This window comes from Tenrec ecaudatus, chromosome 10 (genome assembly GCF_050624435.1).
Source record: "Tenrec ecaudatus isolate mTenEca1 chromosome 10, mTenEca1.hap1, whole genome shotgun sequence".
NCBI classification, from domain to species: domain Eukaryota; kingdom Metazoa; phylum Chordata; class Mammalia; order Afrosoricida; family Tenrecidae; genus Tenrec; species Tenrec ecaudatus.
In genome coordinates this window covers 113,553,260-113,574,177 of record NC_134539.1, presented here as the reverse complement: position 1 = coordinate 113,574,177, position 20,918 = coordinate 113,553,260, and the positions used below count along the sequence as shown (strand labels likewise).

Sequence of the window (20,918 nt, the reverse complement as noted above, 5' to 3'; positions counted from 1 at the left end):
TCAAAGGCTTCCCGGACCCCTCCATTTGGGGTAGCAATCTCAGGAGTAGCATCACTTTGCCCAGGTCTGGGACACCCGCCTGGGGCTGGAAGCTCCGTCGCCAACAGTACAAGCTCAATCCACGGAGAGCACGAAGAAAGCAGCAGCAGCGTGTGGACAGCCGCTCTTTCTTCGGGAGCCCCGCGCAGCGCGCAGCAACGGGCCCGGCGCTGCCAGTCCGCTCCCGGGTGCCGGCGGGCCCGGCTCCCACGCGAACCCGGGACGTGGCTGCCGGAGCGAGCGCCCCGCCCCTGCCCCGTCGGCGCTCCCAGTGGCCAATGGCGCCAGGCTGCGGCCGCGCGCTGGCGACACGTTACCCTCGGACCGTCCAATAAGCGCCCTCGGTGGAGAGTCCCGCCCTCTCGGCGCACCAGCCGGCCAATGGGCGCGGCAGGCGTGGCCTTCAGGGGCGCGGGGCGGGGCGAGCCCTTGGCGCGGGGTCCGGGGCGTCGGCGGTCTCGGGCCGTCTTCCACGTCGGCGGTGTTCCGTGTCGGCGTTGCTGGGTCCCGGCCGCGGACGATGGGGTTCCCGAGCGCGAGGCGCGGCCTGGAGTGGCTGCTGGGCTTCTACTTCCTCTCCCACATCCCCATCACCGCGTTCATCGACCTGCAGGCGCTGCTGCCGCGCGAGCTCTACCCGGTCGAGGTGAGGGGCGTCCGTCCGGGCGGGCTGGACCCGCGGCCGCCGAGCAGGTGGCAGCCGTGCGCTCCACGGGAGCCCCTTCTCCGCCCGCCCCCCGCGGGGCTCCAGCGGGCCCGCCTTTCCGGCCGCTCTGGGTGCTGTGGGTGCCCGGGCCCCCTCCTCCTCGTGCGATGGCGGGAAGCCGCCGCGCGTGTCCTTCCCGTTTGGCCTGCTGTACCACCGTGCCCTCTCAGGCCGCCCTGTGAAACTGCTCAGCTCTCTGACACCGTTTCCACCACTCGCTTTAGCCACGCCGCATCAAGGACAAGTTCCAGTCTGGCCTTTTCTTTCCTGTCTTTGCAAGTTGTTGCGTCCTGCCTGTGTGATGCCCAGAGTGAGTGGTAGCCAGCGTGCATCCAATCTGTGCTCCATCTGGCCTCGAAATTCAGGAGGGAGAGCGCACTGAAGCTCGGACTCCGGCTGGAGTGGGCTTAATGATGTCACCACGGCCAGTACGGATCCTGCTTCGTTTCCGAGGTGGTATTCCAGTTGGACGCATTTCAGGCGGCTGAAGCTGGTTCAGAAGGAACCCTCCATTTCTCCTCTCTGGCGGTAGCGGGTGAAATGTTTCTCAAACATTTCTTTACCACAGATCGGAACGTTTGGGGGTTTTTGGTTTTCGACTCCCTGTCCTTCCTTCTTCGGGACCCTTGAGATTCCTGTCCTGTGTGCTTCACCAAGCCGTCCAGAGAACTGCAGGCAAACTGAACTGACCTCAAGCGTTGCCTTTGCCCGGCTCCTTCTCAAATGCCTCGTGGCAGAGCAGGGGGCGTAACCTTTGGGCAAACGGATGCCTGTGTTGCCCGGACGCGAGCAGAAGCTTCCATCACCCTTTTCAGGGCTTTAGAGCCACTGCTCAGGGCAAGAGCACTGCACTGCAGTTTGAGGGCCTGGAGGATTTTGTTCCCCAGCAGCTGTCGAGAGTCGGGGCTCTGGAATTTCAAATGGCCAAGGAAGAGAGTTGGGTTAAATTATAAACTCAAGCATATTCATTCAGGGTGCGTTAGTTTCTTGTTGCTACTGTACTAGATTACCACACGGTTAGTGGCTTAAAACAACTTCACAGTATTTTCTTCCAATTCTGTAGGTCAGCAGTCTGCATCAAGGGCAACCGGGGGCAGGGCTGGGTCCCTCTGGAGGTCTTGGGGGAGAAGCTGGGGCTTGCCTCTTCCCATTCCAGATGGCTGCCAGCGGTCCGTGGCTTATGGCCACATTGCTTCTCTTCTGTAGTCAAATCTCCCTTATATAAAGTTACTGCTTCGGATTACAATGAAGGCGCACTTGGATGAGCTCTCAAAGAATGATGTAACAAGTCCCCTTTGCCCCATTTGTAGGAATCAATGGGATGACAGTGAGTTTGGGATTGGGGGGTTGGAATCCATTATTTGGGGGCCATCATTCAGACATTCAGACCACCACCTAGGACCAGAAAGGACATTCTCCTTCTAAAGGGGTCTGCACAGGAGTGGATGCTCGGGGTAAGTGTCTGGAAAAGAACGAAGGCAACATTATGTACAAATATGCTTGACACAGTTGATGTGTGGACTGTGAAAAGAACTCCCAATAAGATGATCATGTAGTTGAAAATAATAGTAATAAAGTCACAGTCTGCACTAGCCAGGAGTTTCCCTTTGGAAAGGAGAGCCTGCTGTGGCCACATTTCCAGAGCCTTTGTGGCCAACAGCATTCAGGCCGGCTGCTTGCCTACAGTCTGAGTCCTTTGAATACTTGAACAACACACAGGAGCCCTAGTGGCTCAACAGTTATTGGTCACTGGTTCAAGTCCACCCCTCAGCTCCTGGAAAAAAAAGCCTGACCTGCTTCCCAGAAAGATGAAGCGGATAGAGGCCAATCTGCTCTATAGTAACAATTAACACAGAGCCTACTCCGGCCAGACAGCTGTTGGCCTCTCTCCTTTCTCCATATGCCATCTGTTCACGACTCACAAAACCCAGCTTCGACGTGTCTGACATTGGAAAGACCCTCTGTAAACTTACATACGCAATTTGGTAAAGTTATTGCCAGCTTTTAGAAAACATAGGCCCAGGGCAAACAGGATCTGCCCAGAAAAATGTGTCTGTCTGTGTGTGTATGAGTGCGCACGTGTTCATCTTTCTTTGTGGAAAAGACACATGTACCAAAACACGTATCAGCATCCCTCACGTGCTGTTCGGTGACATGTCTTTCTGTTTGGTCATCGCTCTCATCTGTTTTTCCAGCAGCTCACAGTCCCCTAAGCAGTCTTCCGCTTCCCGCCCCTCAAGCTCCTGGGAACCACTGAAGATGTTGCCATATCTACACGTGTCTGTTGGAGCTATTTTGTATGAGATGTTATACAAAATACCGTGACTGACTGGTTTCCATCATGATGCTTTCACGCATCACCACGCTCTAGCACGTTTCAGGTCCTGCTTTCTCTTTCTGGCTGCTTAACTGTCCGTTGTATGTGTACACATTTTATTTACCCATCCACCTGTGGCAGACATCTGGCTGTGGTGAAGAGCATATTGCTACCATAAACCGTGTTCTCAAGTCTTTTTTCTTAATCACTTTATTGGGGCTCGTATAGCTCATATAACAATCCATATCTCCACTGTGTCAAGCACATTTGTTCATATGTTGCCATCCTTTTCAAAACATTTTCTTTCTACTTTGAGCCCTTGGTATCAGCTCCTCCTTACTCCCTCCCTCGTGAACCCTTGATAAATTATAATTATTTTCATCTTACACCATCTGCTGTCTCCCTTCACCGATGTTTCTGTTATTCGTCCCTAGGGATGGGGGGCGGGCGGTGTTAGACATCGATCCTGGTCTTTTGAGAAGACATTGCTGTGTGGTAGTGGCCGTGGGACCCCCAAGTTTTCCCTTAACAGACACATTTTACAGCACCACCAGCCAAGGGTGAGCTCCCTTGGAGGGCGGGGGGTGTTCCTTAACTTTTATGATGATTTCTACTACATCACTGTCCTGAACAATGCTTACAGAACGATTCTCAACCTGTGAGTACCGACCCCCTCTTTGGGGGTCAAGTGACCCTTTCACAGGGGTCACCCAATTCCTAGCAGATGCAAAATTACAGTTTTGAAGTCGCAACGAAAATAATGTTATGGTTGGGGGTCACCACAACATGAGGAACTCTATTAGAGTCGCGGCCTTAGGAAGGTTGAGAACCACTGACTTAGAAGGAAGCAAAGGGTATGGTCATGAATTTAAATTTCAAGCCAAGCACAAAAGAAGAGATCAATTGCTCAATAAGTCAGTTGTCTAGCCCTTTTGAAGTTGATATTATGCTAGCAGAATGTTTGTTTCTGAAAATTTGCTTAAAACTGGTTCTTTATCAGCAATGAAGCCTCCTATTATTTCACAACAGCATGCCCTTTTGTCTTTTGGTTAAAAATGCACAGGAAACCTGGCTTCACCATATGGCTTCGTTATTTGGCAGTAAAGGCAGGTGTTCTGGTGTAGCCCTGTGCTCCCAGGGAGGCGTCCTGGTCAGGGTGTAGGCTGCTCACTGCAAGGTCGGCATTTGAACCTGCCAGCTGCTCCTCTGCAGCAAGATGAGGCTTTCTGCTCCCCGCAGAGCCAGTTCTGTTCAGTCCTGTGGGGTTGCTGAGCCAGAACCGGCTCAATGGCAGCAAGTCTGGTTAGGTGTTGGTCACAGTAAGCACAAAGCAAGTCCTTCCTCTGCCGAGAGTCCGGCCGCACAGGCCACGTCTCCTTTTGCTTCAGCAAAGGAGTTGCGGGGTAGGGCCCAAGCTAGACCTGAGATCACTCACGCCAGCCTTGCCATCGTCAGAAAGCTCTGTAATTTGTGGTTTGGGGACAGCCCATTCTTCCGCATATAGTCAAAAAGAAAAACAAATGGAGTTGGGGCGTCACAAACGGGTAGCCCCTCCTTGATGCAAACTGGTGTTAACACATTGGCGCCTGCCCTCCGGCTGTACTCAGGGTGCTCAGAAGACAGGCTGCTGCTCAGCTTGGGAAAAGCCAGCCCCTGAGACCATGTGAGCACCCCCTCCGGCCCAGGAGCAGGGATCTACTGGACACAGCGGGGTTCAAGTGCCCCAGTCGTTTCCACGGCGCTTATCCAGCTCTCTCCACTCAAGGGGCAAGGAATTCAGTGAATTCCCAGGTTTGAGGGAATCGGGCCGTTGTGCAAGGACGTGGGCCAGGGTGGCTTGCTCATCTGTGGATTCTGGACCATGAATTATGTTGGCTGAGACGTCATATTTGTTCACTCAGCCAACACCGTGAGCCTACTAGGTTCAGTTGCTCTTGGCCACGTACCTGCAAATGCCATCCTGGGGTAAAGGCCACGCTGAGCAGGGGCGGGCCTGCCAGAGCTGCAGAACACAGGGAAGGGTGAGGGTGGCGCAATGTGCAGGGGTGAAGGGGCATTTCAGAAAGTGAGTCGAAAAACAGCATGAAGAGAGAGAAGACTTTTCCATGTGCCTTTTTAAGGCCCCTGCCCCCACCCCCTAATCTTGACTTGAGTGGAGATGCAGACGGAGTCTGTCCGCCAAGAGTCGGGATTCATGGTGAGTGGCTACTTTGTCCTTGTTCTCCCTCCAGCTGAGGAACCTGCTGCAGTGGTACGTCCAGGAGTTCAAGGACCCTTTCCTCCAGCACCCGCCGCTGTGGCTGAAGCCCATACTGCTTTGCGAGTTCCTGCTTCAGCTGCCTTTCTTCCCCTTCGCCGCCTATGCCTTCTTCAAAGGTTGGTCAGCGGTAGGAGGAGAACCACAGTTCGCTCATGGGGTAGGCCCAGGAGAAACAGCTCTGAGAGGGGGGTGCACTGTAGTGAATGTGAGCTACAGACACGGCTCCTTCCAGATTTCAGGAAGGTGCCGGGGGCGCGGCGCGTGTACATGCGGTGTGAGCTAAAGCCGTTCTTTTGGGGGAGAAAAGAGGTAGCAATGTGGCCCGAGGTGAGCGTGGCGGGCCGGGTGTGGACCGGGGAAAATGTCTGCAGCTGACAGAAGATGGGGTCGGGTGGCCAAGGAGAAGGGCCTGGGTCCACTCCATCCCGAGTTCCCTTCCTGTCTCGCTGGTGGTCACTTTCCCTGTGCCTGGGGTGCTGTCATGAAAGGCCAAACACAGACAACTCACGGTTGCAGAGTCCACTACGAAGCCACCACACTGGGTACCAAGGTCATTCATGCCTGGAGGCTGACCTCTCGTGGAAACATCGAGGTTCCTGTAGAATCTGGGCCTTTCTCAGCAACATGGCTGTGCCCATTCACTGGGGACGCAGCTTTTGGGTTGGAGCCTTGCCATGTACTCTGCGTTTCCATTTAAAGCCCACCCACTGCCACCGAATCCACTGGGGCTCACAGCAGGCCGGGTAGGGGCGCCGAGCCTTCTCAGGAGCCAGACTGCACTGAAGGGCGGGGGCTGGGAGGGGCACTGAACTGTACTTCTCTTTCCCCGCCACTGCAGGCGGCTGCAAGTGGATCCGCACGCCAGCCATCATCTACTCGGCCCACGTGATGACCACTCTCGTTCCCATTCTCTCCGTGCTGCTGTTTGAGGACTTCTCCAAAGCCAGCCCGTTCAAAGGACAAGGACCCCAGACCATGCGCGAGCGGCTAACCCTGGTCTCCTTCTATGCGCCCTACTTCCTCATCCCCCTCCTGCTTCTCCTGTTCATGTTGCGGAGCCCCCGCTACAAGTCTGAGGAGAAAAGGAAGAAAAAGTGAGGGACGCAAGCCCTGTCCGAGGGGGGAAGGCGCTCACGGGGGCCAGTCCTGACGGACCCTGTGCTCTTGGAGCCCCCGCCGCCTTCAGCAGCATTCGCCACACCCGCAGCCAAGCACAGAACGCCATGCTGCCAGCGCCCAGGCAGACCTCGTCTCCCAGGCCACTGAGGCCAACTGCCTGGCTGCCCAGGGTTAGCCCAAGGGAGGCTGCAGGGATGTGGTGCCAAAGGCCACAGGATGTGGCCACGCTCCATTCCAGGATGCATGGGAGCGGGTAAATGCCCAAGAAACATGCCTCCTTAGCATGCTTACAAATCGTCTGACCCCCATTCCATGCGACTGAACCCCGGACTCACGAGTCCCCTGGCCAATCACTAAGCAACAAAAACGAACCAGGGAAGGTCTCCATCATCCTCATCCCCAAACTCTGTTTTGCCTTCCTGCCCTCCCGCCGCCTCCTCCAGCAACGAACACAGAAACCTGCAAAGCATCACTTTCTCAGATACGGGCTCGTCGAGGTTTGCTTTCTGTCTGACGCAGGCTGCCCCAGGAGCAGAGATTTTAAATCTCCTTCCTACCCTTGTATTTTCAGAGCCCACGCAGCCTCCTGTTCTCCAGAGTCTGTTCTAACAAGTCAGTTCACGCCTAACCCGTGTGCTTCCTGGTGGCTGGCTGCTCCTTCCAAGTAGTCGTCATTCCTTCCATTGTTCTCAGAAGGGGTGGGGCGGGCAGCTGTCCCATGTGTACACGCAGGGCAGGGGCAGTGCCTGTTGTCCATGTCGCTGCCACCGAGTCCATTAGCCCCTACAGGGCAGGAGAGAACTGCCGGTGGGTTTCCAAGGCTGTCAATCATCACAGGAGCAGAAAGCCTCATCTTTCTTCCACAGAAAGGCTGATGGTTTCACACTGCTGACTTTGCCGTGAGCAAGGCCAACATGTAAACCACTGAGCCACCAGAGCCCCTGGTGGGCCAAAGCTCTCTCTAGACATGCACTCAGAGCCAACCCTTAGAACGCAAGACCAGTTCAACACATGGAACCAGGGAGACAAGAATCTCAGCCACATCCCTGTCTTTCTCTCAGGCCAGCCCTGGCCAGACTGGTGGCACTAGTGTTTGACTGTGTGTTTGCTCCAAATAAAGTCGCTGCTGACCCCTGCCTGGCTTGTTTTTGACTCTACTTCAAGGGCATCAAGAGACAAGGCACATCAAGCCATTTGAAAAGTCATTTATTGCTTTCCCCTCAAAAGTTTTGTGGACTTAAAAAAAAAAAGATAAAAGTTTACAGATTGCTTAGTTCAGACTTAGCACGAAGAGGTGGGGACTTGTGACGGCTGGTGGCCACCACGCCTCCATCTGCAGCAGAGGCTTTGGCACTCTAGAACAGGCTTCCCCAAGCGGGTATCCCTGCCTTCAGGGAAGGGTTCCTTATGCGCAGCCCACGTGGCGTGGCTCAACCATCACTGGAAGGGCACAGAGGTTTGTTTGGTCTCTTTTACTTTAGTTTTTGCCTTCCTGCTATAAAAATGAATCACATTGCAGTTCATTTCTGAAATATAAATTGGTCAATAAATTCATTTTGTTCTGCTTCTACTTTACACAAAGCTTCATATTCAACCCGATACCTGAAAAACAAAATTAGTAAGAAGCCCTAAAAAATGGATGAATTAAACCTTGGGCTTAATCCTCCTAGAGAAGAATACAGGGGAACTAGGTGCTTCCAGGAAGCGAGTGAGGGTGAGAAGAAAAAACGGCGCAAGGATACAAAGCAGAGGCCAAGCCCTACCGTGACCTGCTGGCAGGAGTCCCCACCCTGAGGCTCTCCTCAGAACCTGCCAATATGGCAGACCCTGCAGGCTGAACTTTCAACCTCCGGGCCCATCCGGCCATGACATCTAAGGGTTGGCTGGTGAACAAATTATTTATTGCTTTCCCGTCAAATGCAAATTTTACTTTTAAAATCTTCAGATTAGCACAAGACAAGACACTTCCTGGGAGAACGGGAATGGAGAGTAAGGCTGAAGGGATCATTCCAGAAGACAAAGTCTACCTTGAACGAACTGCTTGCTTTCCACCAGGTCTTACCTTTCTAGCTGCATTTTCTTCTCTGCTATTAGCGCCTGGAGCTGCTGCTGCTGGGCTTCTCTCTGCTTTGCTATAGACTTCAGCAAGTTCCGAGCACCAATGGCCTAGGAGAAAATCCGGTGTTGCCAAAGGGTTACGGCACCCTGTAAGCTGGCACCCAAAGCAGAGTCCTCAACATGCAGGCGGCTGTTTGGGGGGTGGCTAAGGCAGAGCCCCAGAGCTTGTCAGGAAATGAGGACTGCACCAAAGCTCCTGGAACTTGGTCTCTGATCGCCCCGGAAGCTGACCTGTGTGCACGGGGCTGTTTGTCCTCCGCTCACTCGCCTCCACCCCCCACGCCTTACTTCAATTTACAAAGTGATGTAGAGACCAGTGGCCCCATGAAAGGATGGCATCACAAGAATTCAAGAGTCAATGGGGCCAGGAAATTGCCCAGTTGGTTATTTTGTTCGAGGACTATCTTCCAACAAAACCCAGGCCAAGATGGAGATAGCAGACCTGTTGCGCTTACCTTCATCTTCTCATTTTCTGCTTCTTTTGCAAGTTGGTCCACCAGCCCGATTAAGCCACCAACTATTTTCTGGAACTGACCGATTTCTTTCAGAGAAAGGACACAAAAAAAAACAAAAAAAACCCAGAGTCTATCTTTCTCAGAATCACCCATTTCCTCTTCTGCTCCTGATGAGGGGTCATAAGCCTAGGCGCCTAACTCCACCCTTCACTATGGGGGCGGGGCACGGAGCATGGAGCACAAAAGGCCATGCTCATGGCAAAGGCTGGCTCAGGCCGTGGGAACTGTCTGGAAGATGGGTATCAGTTAATGGTGGGCTGGCCAATCAGGAATACCTAATCTCTTTCTCAATGTCCTTGGTGTGGCAAGACCCCATTTTGCTGAGGGGTAAATGAAGGCCCAGAGAGACAGAACCATGTGCACAGCAATCACGGGGGGCAGCGACGGGACCCAAGCTGCCTTTCACTCACTCATCCTGCCCTCCTCACACACTAGGGAATCCCCAAGGTATGGGGATCCCCCAACTAGCTAGAGCTGGCTCTGCTGGCACTAGGCTTGCGTGGTTGCTGGAATAAGCAAGCGGCTTTGTGACAATCTGGCCAAAAGATGACTTCAATGACTGATGACCTGTTTCTAGAGAGTTTCGTTATCACTTTTAACCATCGGAAGGCCTAACACTACAAACGCTACTCCCAACAAGTCCTATTTCCCATCCGCGCCCCCCCCCCCCAGGCATTGTTCAGCACCCATTAATAGTTGAGAGTTTTTGAGATTAAAAATTGACAGATGGCATCTCCCCCCAATTCCTGATATGTGTGGGGCCCTATGCAGGTGGGTAATAACGTGGGACTCCAGGGCCAGCAGGAGCCACAGTTGGGTGGGGTAAGATGTAGCTGGAGGTACTCACTGTCCACAAAGTCCTTGCACTCCTCCTTGAGCTCTATGGTCTGCTGCGTGACCTCTGGGTCCAACACCCGCAGCTTGTTCAGCTCATCGAAGTGCAGCCCTGCTTCCCCCAGGATGTCCTTGGCCATAGCTGCAAAGAAACCCGATCCCTGCTCACCTCTGTCCCCTTCCCAGCCACCCAAGAAAACACCCACTTCCAGCCCAGCTCTGTTCCTCTCCCGACACCAAGACCCAAACTCCCACATGTTCCCAAGGCTCAAGTTCCTTCAACTTCCATCTCTTGGAGCCTCCCCTGTGGCCCTCTAGCGCATCTCGACAAGAGTCTGCTGGGACAGGGTGACGGGCAACGGGAGAGGTGTGTCACGGGAGCAAAGCTCAGGAAAGAATAAAGTCCAGTTGTTCGTCACAGGCATCGTTCATTCCACACATAGTAAGTGTCTACTATGCAGGGGCCTCCAAGCTCAGTGTTACATGCCCCACTTCCCCCAAAGTGCTACCACTACATGGCAGCTAACTTGGAGGTGCGAGAGTGACATGTGAACTAATCCTGAGCACATTCATTCATCCCCAAGTTTTATATATAGATATATAGATATATATACACCCCAAGACTTGCAAAGTCCTTTTGAATACCAGCACTGGGACAATACAAAAAGTAAGCAAGACGTGGATGAAGTAAAAACTCCGGGTTAAAACATAAGACTATCACCCACAATCCACAACATAGGGTAGGCTATACAGTGCCTGAACTAGAACCCAAACTTGAAACAGCCTGTCTCTGGCGGGAAAACACAAAAAGGAACGAAGAGTCAGCACGACTACCCCACAAGGCGGACAGGAAAAGGCCCTATGGGCGAAGGCCTGCAGGCCCTGAATCCGCCAGCCTCGCCAGCAGGTAAAGGCGAAGGGGCTGATGTGGTCGGACCTGGGGCCGGGCCGTAGCGCACCCCTCGGGCGGGTGAGCGGAGGGCGAGAATCCGTTCAGCACACCACTGACGGCCAGTCCGTTTGGGAAAAGAAGGGCTAGAGGCCGAGGGGCAGCGGCGACGGGCACCTAGGCCTGGGTGGGAAGAAGTGTGCAGACGCGAGCTTGGGGAGCGCGCCCGCCCACAGGACTTGGTAATGGGGCGAATGCATGGAATCCGGCTTGGGAGGTGGAGGAAGGCTGGAGGTGGCTAAGTCCGGAGTACAGAGGGGGCGCTCCCCAACTCTTTACGACACACACGAGTCCCGGCATCTGAGGAGGGCAGGGCAAATGAGCGGAGGCCGGGACCCTCTCCGCGCCCGTCTTCCCCGAGCCAAGGCGTCCGCGGGTGCGGAGGAAGCCGCGCTGGGCAGGAAGGCTGGCTAACGGGCTGGCTCCATCTAAGGGGGCGCATTCTGAGCTTGTCCGCAGGTTATTGCGCACGAAAACGCTCCAGGCCTAAACTGGATGTAACAAGTCCCAGAGCCGGGGCGACTCCCAGGTTCCTTGGGCCCAGAGAGCGCCTCAGGGCGCGGGCCTGTCGGCTTCACCTCGCCCCGGGGCCGCGCGACTCTGCTCCCGGGCTCGGCAGCGCCTTGCCGAGCCCGCATTCCCCGACCCCGTGGCCCCGGCCTACCTGCAAGACACGTAACAGGGGTGCGCTGCGGGCCAGGCTGCTGCCTGTGCCAGCTAAGCCCTCGGGCCGGTGCCTCCCTGCCAGTCTGGCTGCCTCGGCCGCTGCCACGGATACAAGGCCTGTTTACCCGTGACGTCACTGCCTGACACCGGAAACGCACCCTCCCACCCACAGAGCCTGCTGGGAAACAGAGGCCCGAGTACGGATGGCTGCCTACAAGACCCAGAGGCCCTTGCGCCGGCAGAACGCCCGGAAGTGGGTGTGGTCTCTCTGCGGACTCCTCCCGGGGGCTTGGCCCGGCCCCGGGCGCTGGGATGCTGGGCATTCCGGGCCTTGTAGTCTCGGCCTCTCCGGATGTGAGCTCACGCCCTGGGATTGCGGGCGGCAGCGGTCAGTCCGGGCGCTGCACGGAGTCGGCTCGAAGCCCAGCTGAGAGACGGGAGAGGCGCCCCCAGGGACGGTGAGAGTGGGGGCTGGCGCAAAAAGGGGTTCCCTGGGTGTCGGGTTGGCAGAGGGGAGATGGAGAGCTCAGCTCCTCCCCTGGGGATGGTGTCGGGGCGCGTCTCGGTTTCTCGGTAGTGGGGAGGAGTACGGGCTGCGGTGGACAGTGGCCCCGAGAGAGGCGGGGACTCGCTGACTCCCCAGGACGCTTTGAATAAAGGCTTGAAATCACATCCACGAGACCCGCCCTTCCCAACTAAAATTGGCGTCCCTGCCGCCCCCCGAGAGACTGCGCCCTTTACCCCTCGGGCCCCCACCATCTCCATGCTTTGTCGCGATGGCCGATGGCCGGGCCTCCGCGCAGGCTCCCCGGGCTCCCCGAGGTAAGGTGCGTCCCTAGCCCCAGACGTCCCCAAATAGTCACACAAAGTCCGGAAGGAAGAGCGCCGAGCCTACAGGGGAAAACTTCTCTCCCTGGGATTAATTCCTGGAGCCCATTGGTTTGGGCGGAATTTGAGCTGACGTCAGCCTGGGGCGCAAAGCAATTGCTTTTGTTGGAAAAGGGAAATGGGTTCGCCAGGACAAAGACTGCGGCCTTCCTCTGCTGGCTAGCCTGACCTGTGAGCTCCCGTGCTCCCACCGAATGCGTAAACTTGGACAGAACTTCACCAAGTTCGTGGGAAAGTTCCGTTCTCTTTGGTTCCATTTCCCCACGAACTCTGAAGCCCTTTCGCATGTGTACTTTGTTTGATCCTGGGAAAGATGGGGCGAGTCTCAAAATGCCTGTCCTGCCTCGCAGCGCTCTGCAGGACGGACTAGACCTGCTACCCAGGGCTGCTGTCTGGAGCAGGGCGCTCCTGCTGAGTGGTGGCCTACCCCGTTGGAGTGGGCTAGGGAGGCAAGGGAGAATCCCTGGTGGCTTAGTGGCTATGTGTGGGGCTGCTAATCACGAGGTCAGCAGTTTGAAACCACCAGCCTGCCCTGAGGGAGAAAGAGGAGGCTTTCTGCTCCCCTAGAGTTAGTCTCCAGCTTCAGGAACCCACTGGAGCTGTCAACCCTCCTCTACAAGCAGGGTAGGCTAGCAAGGTATCTGAAGCACCTGGATGGCAGGTAAGTTTTGGGAGGGTGGGCAGTAATCTACCTTTAAGTGCTACTGATTGGCTAGAGTGTAGATGTGAGCATTATTGATTGGCCAGTGTGTAGACGAGCATGCAGCTCCTCCAGGCCCCATTCCAGGGCCAAATGGAAGAATCTCCCAGACCAGCCAGCCTACTTAATCACAATAGCCCAGGGGCCCTGTAGGACAGAGTAGTCCTGCCTCTTGGTTTCTGGGTCCGTAACTTACTCAGAGAAATCCTCATACTGCCCCCTACACCTGGTCTCTTAGGAATTTGCTTCCATAAAGGTTAAAACCTAACCCACTCGACCTCCAGAGCTCTTGTCCTTCCTTTAGGATCTGCTAAAGTCTGCTGGGATAGTTCAGTCTAAGGAAGCAAAATGTATTAAATACTTAAAATATGGCCTGTGCTAAGCACGGCGGAGAGCATGGAACAGTAAAGGGAGACGGGGCATTGCATCTGGTGTGCGCTGACCAGATGTGAGGAGCAACGATCTGCCTACATGTGTGAGGCTGAAAGCAGGCGAGTCTACATTTTACTGTCTCCATTGTTTTTCCTTTGTTTTATTAGGACATAAATCATATACAATTCAATAGTTCAATCATGTCATTACCACAATCGATTTTAGAACAGTTTCTTCCTTGTACTTGTTATTAGCTCCCTAGTTCCCCCAACTTCCCCTGCCAGACACCCCAAGAAACCATTAATCCGGGTACCGGCGCTCTCCAGTCACTCATCCTGTGTTTCCTGTACCCAGAGCAAAGAACAAAAGAGCAAATGAATATGAAACGGGAAAATCTCCCTGAAAAAAAGCAGAGACTATCGTAAAGAGCGACTTTAAGATGGGTCAAAAGGGAGAGATGAAACGATGCTAAATTTTAACTAACCACACCTGCTGTGATCCGTTTCCCAGTGCACCTGCGCTTTGGCAGGCCACTCATTCCTGCCCCTGGTCTGGGCCCAGAGGGGGTTCACCGGAGGTGTAATCCATGTGTATTTCCCCTTCCTTTTTTTAAAACCTATATAACTTGCAAACGTGTGAAAAGGGGAGTCAGACAGGTGTTACATTTTGTCAGGGAAGCCAGCCCCTAACATCATTACGGGTCCGGTAGGTGCAATTGTACAGCGACAATAAGTAAAGATTATAGTAAAGTTACAGAGAGCATGAGAGAGAAGTGAAGTATTGAACTAAATGGAGCCAGACACGATCCATGGCAGCATGCTCCCCTCAGCCCCACCTGATGGTCCACGTGGAGGGAGAGAGTTTAATGCTAGCCCAGGCATTTTATATTCTCCGGGGACATGCAAGCCCCCTAATTACAGGTGAGGACATACATCACAGGGAGGGGTTGAGCCATAGGTAATACAGTAATGAGAGGGGGTGGTCCAGGGATATACATGCAACAGTAAGAGGAGGGGTTGGGGTTATCCATGTGATAAGATGGGCGGATAACTTAACTTTGGATGTCACAGAGTCAGTTTGGCCTGTTCCCTGACTCATCTGATAGAGATCATTATTGGTGGGATGAGAAGGCTTGGTCACAGGCCTCAAGGAGGAATAGTTTATTGTCCCCAGTAGCAGGGAGTGAGGCCTGCCACAAAGTCTGGTGACTAACTGCCCTAGAGGCCTACCCTATAGTCTGGTGACTAATCGCCCTCAGGGAGGATGCCTGTGATCATCTGACCTCCCCCACAACATTTTACCCTAACTCTACTATAATCTTACAATACTCTGACAACATGGCTCCTCGCCTCCCTCTACGATGGGCAGAGAGAATTCACTGTGTGTGGACCCTGCACATGGATTGTGGTCTTCCACTGTCGTCCATAGCCTTCTGCAAACTGGGTGCTCACAATTTAAACTGATACTGTTCCCTCCTTTAGATTTGGATTAGATTCTTTATAATCCTTGAATCACATAAGCTAGTGTGCTTCTTCCATGTGGCCCTTCATCATTCCTTGACTACTGCTTCCTGCCGTCTACCCACTTCTCCTGCTTTTTTGGCGGTGGGGGAGGCAGTGAATTGGGTGAAGGTTTAGAGAGTAGATTTCTGTTTTGCATTCAGCAGTTCAAGTCATAGACATTTTGCTTCATCTGACTCATTGCGGTCCTCGCAGTGCACAACACACATTCATCCCCTCCCGGGGTCTCTCGCGCCTGCTTCTCTGTAGCCATGCTAAAGCGTGAGCACCTCACTGGTGTTCTTGTTCGCTCTGTAGACCTCTGCTGGGGGACAGAGTGAGCCGCAGGGGTGAGTGCACTTCCAGGCCTGGTGGAGGGTGACTCAGGGTTCCACCAGTCTCTATCCTACCACTAACCCTGGGTTACATAAAGGTTGGGTGGGTAAGTCTACTCTGTCCTGTAGGGTCTCTCTGAATTAGAATTGCTGGCTGGTTTGGCTTTAGGGTTTCATGTACAGTAAATGCTTAGAACAATACTTGGAATACAGTAAACATGCACTGAACGTTAACTACTTTCTAATGGGTTTTACTGGTTGTTTAGAAAGATGCGTGTGTCCTAAGCCCTTCTAGAACTAGCTCCCATTGTGGCTGCTCTGGAGAATGGAGTCTGGGAGAGAGGAAGTGTATCCTGTCCACAGCCCTCACTTCTGGGAAACTCCGGGTCGGACAATAACTGGGAGCTTAACTGGAAGACTCCACGGGACGCGGACTTCTGCTCTGCCCTCCTCAGACCTTCTCCCAGTTCAAGGACTTGCGTGTCTCTTGCACCTATTTCTGGGCTGAGTGGAGGCTGGTGCAACCGAGGCCTGGTGAGGTGACCAGCCAGACTCGGAGAGACTGCACCCAAGCCCAGTGTTGGCAACAGTAAAGAACAGCAGAAGTCCTCTGACTGTCCCCTGAGGAGTGGCTTTTGCCAGGGAACACGTGTACTGAACCAGGAGGGGACCACGGACTTGTGTCTGCTGCCCTCCTCTGGTTAGAGGGCGCTGCCCCTCTGACTCCTAACTGCTTTCCCACAGCACTGAGAGGATGAGGCTCTGGCCTCCACCGGCCCCTCATCCGTGACCCCTTCCACCACGGCGGAGCCAGCCAAGCCGACCTGCTGCCGTGTGGTGATCTACCTGCAGCGGGAGATGTCGGGGGACACCTGTCTGTGCCCAGCCTCAGCGGCCAAGCCCAAGCCGAGCAGTTTCAAGGGTGGCAGCCGGGGCCACAAGTACGTCCAGCTCAATGTGGGCGGCTCCCTGTACTACACCACTGTGCGGGCGCTGACCCGGCACGACACCATGCTCAAGGCCATGTTCAGCGGGCGCATGGAGGTGCTGACGGACAAAGAAGGTGAGGCACCGGCCCTGCTGAGCAGCTGGGGAGGAGGGGCTCCGGAAGCAGTGACGCGGTCGCAGTTCCCTGAGACTCAGGCTCCGGGGAAGCAGATGGTGACTGTTGCCCGTTCCTGCCTCTTTCCTGGAAGGCATCCTTATGTCATGTCCCTGCAATGTCCTGGGCAGGCGGGCCTGAGTGCTCCCAAGCCTGGACCTCAGCAGGGCCTGGAGGGCTGGTCTCTCTGGTAGAGACAGCTTGTGGCTCCAGTGGGGTTGGGGAGGCAGTACTGGGCTGGAAGTATTGGCCCCACTTCTGTCCCCACGACCATGGTGCTGCCACTGGGTCCGCCCAGTGGCCCTTTGCCTCCTGCCTGTGTGCGGGGCGCCTGGAGCCGACAGCCCTTCTCTCTGCACACGCCCCCGTAGGCTGGATCCTCATAGACCGCTGTGGGAAACACTTCGGCACCATCTTGAGTTACCTCCGAGATGACACAGTCACCCTCCCGCAAAGCCGGCAGGAGATCAAGGAGCTGATGGCAGAAGCCAAGTATTACCTCATTCAGGGGCTGGTCACCATGTGCCAGAGTGCCCTGCAGGTATGGGGGCGGGCTAGGCTGGGCCGAGTTGATGAGGTCAGTCACTCCCCTCCTTCAGGGACTTAGGGCTGGGAGGGTGGAAACTTGTCGAAGGGTAGCCGGGTTCCCAGGCAGGGGGGCGGGCAGTGGGGAATGCCTGTGCCCGTTCACGTGCCCGCAGCTGGAGCTGGGGTTTTCTAAAAACGAGCCGCCTACTCATGGCTCAGGCTCTCAGCCTGACCCTCCTCCCCAGCTAGAGGTGACCACAGCCAAGTGGCTCCGATGCCCCAAGGGGGAGTGGGCGGAGGGGTACCTGGCTGAGCCTGGCAGGCAGAAGACCCCAAAGAAGTGGTCTCAGCTCTGTGTGTCCCCAGGACAAGCAGGACCCCTTCCAGCCTGCGTGCAGCATCCCCGTCGTCACGTCCCTGAAGGAAGAGGAGCGGCTCATCGAGTCATCCACCAAGGTACTTGATGGCGCCCATCAGGGGGGCCGCGGCGGGTGGCACCCAGGCCGGGCCGGCCTCACTCCGTCTCCCCCCACAGCCCGTGGTCAGGCTGCTGTACAACAGAAGCAACAACAAGTACTCGTACACCAGGTGAGGGGCCGCGGTGCCCCGGGCGGGGGAGGGGCCGCACAGGTGGAGACTGGGCAGCAGCCTGTGGGAAGCTGGCATGGTCAGCGTGTCGAGCCCAGGGCCCTGGCCGGACTGCAGGTGATCACTACGTAACCATCCCCCTAACCACACGCCAGGTCAGCCTGCCCCGGGCCCCGTCTGCATTGTCCTGGGGTGAAGAGGGATGTGGGAGCCATGGGGCGGGGAGTCCTAAGCCAGCCTGTCTGCACCCTAGTGCGGCTAACTGCCCTCTGCCGCTCAGTAGCCAGGTGCCCCTGCCCCAGGGGCTCCCTGTGGACAGACACATTGCCAGGGTCACCCCCACCGTGAGGAGCTGCTCCTGCCAAATAGCAGTGCCCCTCCTTCCCACGGGGCTGGCGCTCCCCCTCCAGCTCCCTGCTTCACCAGACACCCGGTGCAGGTCGCCCTCCTCACAGGCCCCCCAGCCCCAGGGGCGCCACTGGGGGACCTATTCCCTGTCCCGGACGGACCCTCACCCTGACCCGCGGCCTCACGGGTTTCGCAGCAACTCCGACGACCACCTGCTGAAAAACATCGAGCTCTTCGACAAGCTCTCCCTGCGCTTCAACGGCCGGGTGCTCTTCCTCAAGGACGTCCTCGGCGACGAGATCTGCTGCTGGTCCTTCCACGGCCAGGGCCACAAGCTGGCAGAGGTGTGCTGCACCTCCATTGTGTACGCCACGGAGAAGAAGCAGACCAAGGTACAGAGCCGCTCTGCTCGGGCGGGACGGGGCGCAGCCAGGGCCACCGCCACTGCAGGGGCTGGGGGAGCATCTGTCACAGACAGACAGCTCCGCCCCGGAGCTGTGGAGCCGTCCCCGTCTCGCACACGCTACGTCAGTCAAATGATAAAAAGCAGTCAACGGAGGGGTTTTTGCGTTGCTTCTCATCTATTATTTAATCTACCTGGCTCTCTGCCAAGCAGCTCGCTTCCATACCGTGTGGGCCACGCCGTGAGGTAGCCACTGGCACTGCACACCCCTGAAAACTGAGGCGGGGGTGGGGGGTGTTTCGCTGCAGGGCACCGCGGCTACTCACTGGTGGCGCCGCCTCATGCCCAGTCCCGACCACAACCCCCCAGCCCGCTGCTACTGTGCCAGCCCCCGCACCTGGCTGTTCGCCTGTGTGTGCTTATACCCTCACACCTGTGGGAGGGAGAAGCGGCCACCTGCCTGGTCCTCTCGGGTGAAACTCATGCCCCCCCCCCCCCAGGTGGAGTTCCCAGAGGCCCGCATCTATGAGGAAACACTCAACGTTCTCCTCTTTGAGAGCCCCCGCGTCCCGGACAACTCCCTGTTGGAGGCCACCAGCCGCAGTCGCGGCCACGCTTCCCCCAGCGAAGACGAGGAGACCTTTGAACTGTGGGACCGGGTCCGCCGCATCCACGTGAAGCGCTACAGCACTTACGACGATCGGCAGCTCGGCCACCAGTCTGCTTATCGGGACTGACAAGCCCCCGGGGAGCCAGGGCACAGGAGGGTCGTCTCCCACCCTGCTGGCTGCCCCAGGCTGCTGCTGGCCGAGCCTCTGCTCCAGCACCCAGAGGCGCAGCCACTCCTTGGCCCTGCTTCCCAGAAACTTCAAGAGGACCATGCTGTCCCAGCCTAAGGGGCAGCTCTTCTGTCTGTGGGTGAAGGGACTCACTGACCCACCTCCTGCTAAGATGACCACTCACCGCGGCCTTTGCCAGTCTGAAGGGCTACTTGAACTTGGGGGGCCTGTGGGCACAGCGGTTCCGACTGCAGGAAAGACCGCTTCTGGTGCTGTGGAGGCCAGCCCCTCCAAGGGCGGGGCTCCTTCTATCCCTCAGGTGTTTGAGCACAAGCCTGGGGTAGGGGGTTGGATTTTAACGTTAGGGAATGGGTAGTTTTAAAGGCTGATAGGAAGGGTCTGGGTGTCTTTGGCCACCTTCCAGGGTGCCCTGTCCCTGGTGAGGGAGGACGTTGCCTTTGGGACCTGGTTCTTTAAAAGCACTTCGTACTTTCATTGAGGAGATTGTATCTGCTGACACGTGCCCTGTTTTTGACCCTGCAGCACCAGTCTAAGGGAGGGGCTGGGAAGGAAGCAATAAGCCAGGCCAGTTGGCGTCTGCTGGGCTGACCAAGGCCCTAAGGAAGGATGGGGCCCATGGTCCTAATAGCATCCCTGTGAAGAGATATTTTTAATCACATTTCATAACTGGTTTGTCGACCACACGACTGCTCAGGTCCTCTTACCCTTGAGCATCATCATAAAGCCTAAGAGCTGCCATCAGGGACCACCAGATGCAGCCGCAGACAGGGAGGGGCCCAGTGCTGGACTTGTCTGCCCCTCGGCCCAGGGCGACTTGCAGCCAATCAAGCTGGGCTATCTCCAGACAGACATACCGCCGGCCTGAGACCCCCGTTCCTTTTGGGTTGCGGGTATGCAGCAGCAGCTCTTGGGCAGGAGCTTTGGCTGGCATTCCCGTGTTGGGCCTGGCCCATGGGCAGCTTAATCAGTCTCCCCCCAGCTGTGTAGCCAGTCTACTAAAGCCGCCCAGGCACTCTGCAGTGCCCCTCCGCTTGGGAGGGGACCTAGCTTAGCTACCTTGTCACACATTTTTGTCATAGCTAAGCAGCTGCTCATGTCAGTCCTGCGGAGCCTCCAGGTGCTTGCCAGGCCCGGGGTTATTGTTAGCCCCGAAGACTGGGTGGGGTGGGGTGCAGTGTGACTTTGTAACCAGGTGTGATTGGCTGCTAACCCTCATTGGGGTAACCAGACAAAGACAGCTCCATCTCTGTGACTTTCCCAGAGACAGGAATGTTTGAGCCCGAGGCCTCTGTCCCATCTCCTCCCCTGACCTCAAGAAGACTCAGTACTCCAATTCCCAGCTCCCCACGGAGGGCAGCTGGCTTCCTGCCAGCCAGCGCTGACTCCTTGGGCGCTTTCTCAGACGTAAGCTGTCTCTGGTCTTAGGAAAACACTAACTTGTGAGTTCACATTAAGTGATCTTGGCCTCTGCTCAGGCCTTGGGATTTCAGGGTGTGAGGAACTCCTCTGTGAGGTGTCTCTGCCCTGTCTACCCCGGGGAGTAAACAGCAAGGGTAGACGAAGGGCAAACCTTGTCAGATGCGAGATAACCAGATACCTGCTGTCAACAGCACTTGCTTCTGTGGTGTTTGGTATCCAACCAACGCTTGCCAAAGAATGGGGCCAAGACTATCGTGTAATGGACATGCTTTGTGGACGAACATAGGTCCTGGAAAGTGCTCTAATAAAAGTGTCACTGCAGTGGTGTGAAGCTGGTCACAGGACGTACCGTGTTAGTCACCGCAGGCCAGTTCTGGCTCCGTCCACACTCAGCTGCCCTGGCGCCCCTGCAC

The 20,918-nt window shown here is 55.9% G+C and overlaps 3 protein-coding genes across 5 annotated transcripts; 2 read left to right on the top strand and 1 right to left on the bottom strand.

Moving 5' to 3' along the window:
- Positions 1–468: 468 nt before the first annotated feature.
- Positions 469–7,578, top strand: TMEM97 (transmembrane protein 97). Its single transcript, XM_075561347.1, has 3 exons — positions 469–685; positions 5,294–5,438; positions 6,161–7,578. Exons 1-3 carry the CDS (start codon positions 560–562, stop codon positions 6,418–6,420), a joined length of 531 nt encoding a protein of 176 aa, XP_075417462.1. The 5' UTR covers positions 469–559; the 3' UTR covers positions 6,421–7,578.
- Positions 7,579–7,631: 53 nt separating this feature from the next.
- IFT20 (intraflagellar transport 20) lies at positions 7,632–11,663 on the bottom strand. Of its 3 annotated transcripts, none has more exons than XM_075561348.1 (5): positions 11,522–11,663; positions 9,922–10,050; positions 9,015–9,100; positions 8,504–8,607; positions 7,632–8,043 (listed from the first exon to the last, which is right to left on the bottom strand). In XM_075561348.1, exons 2-5 carry the CDS (start codon positions 10,046–10,048, stop codon positions 7,962–7,964), a joined length of 399 nt encoding a protein of 132 aa, XP_075417463.1. In that variant the 5' UTR covers positions 10,049–10,050; positions 11,522–11,663; the 3' UTR covers positions 7,632–7,961. The 3 variants fall into 3 exon arrangements, with proteins under 3 accessions (XP_075417463.1, XP_075417465.1, XP_075417466.1); XM_075561350.1 differs by having other exon boundaries at positions 7,632–7,936; XM_075561351.1 differs by having other exon boundaries at positions 7,632–7,881.
- A 172-nt stretch (positions 11,664–11,835) lies between these two features.
- Positions 11,836–20,844, top strand: TNFAIP1 (TNF alpha induced protein 1). Its single transcript, XM_075561346.1, has 7 exons — positions 11,836–11,981; positions 16,062–16,380; positions 16,791–16,960; positions 17,314–17,403; positions 17,483–17,535; positions 18,080–18,275; positions 18,787–20,844. The coding sequence occupies exons 2-7, from the start codon at positions 16,176–16,178 to the stop codon at positions 19,021–19,023; spliced, it is 951 nt and encodes a 316-aa protein (XP_075417461.1). The 5' UTR covers positions 11,836–11,981; positions 16,062–16,175; the 3' UTR covers positions 19,024–20,844.
- The last annotated feature ends 74 nt before the right edge of the window (positions 20,845–20,918 follow it).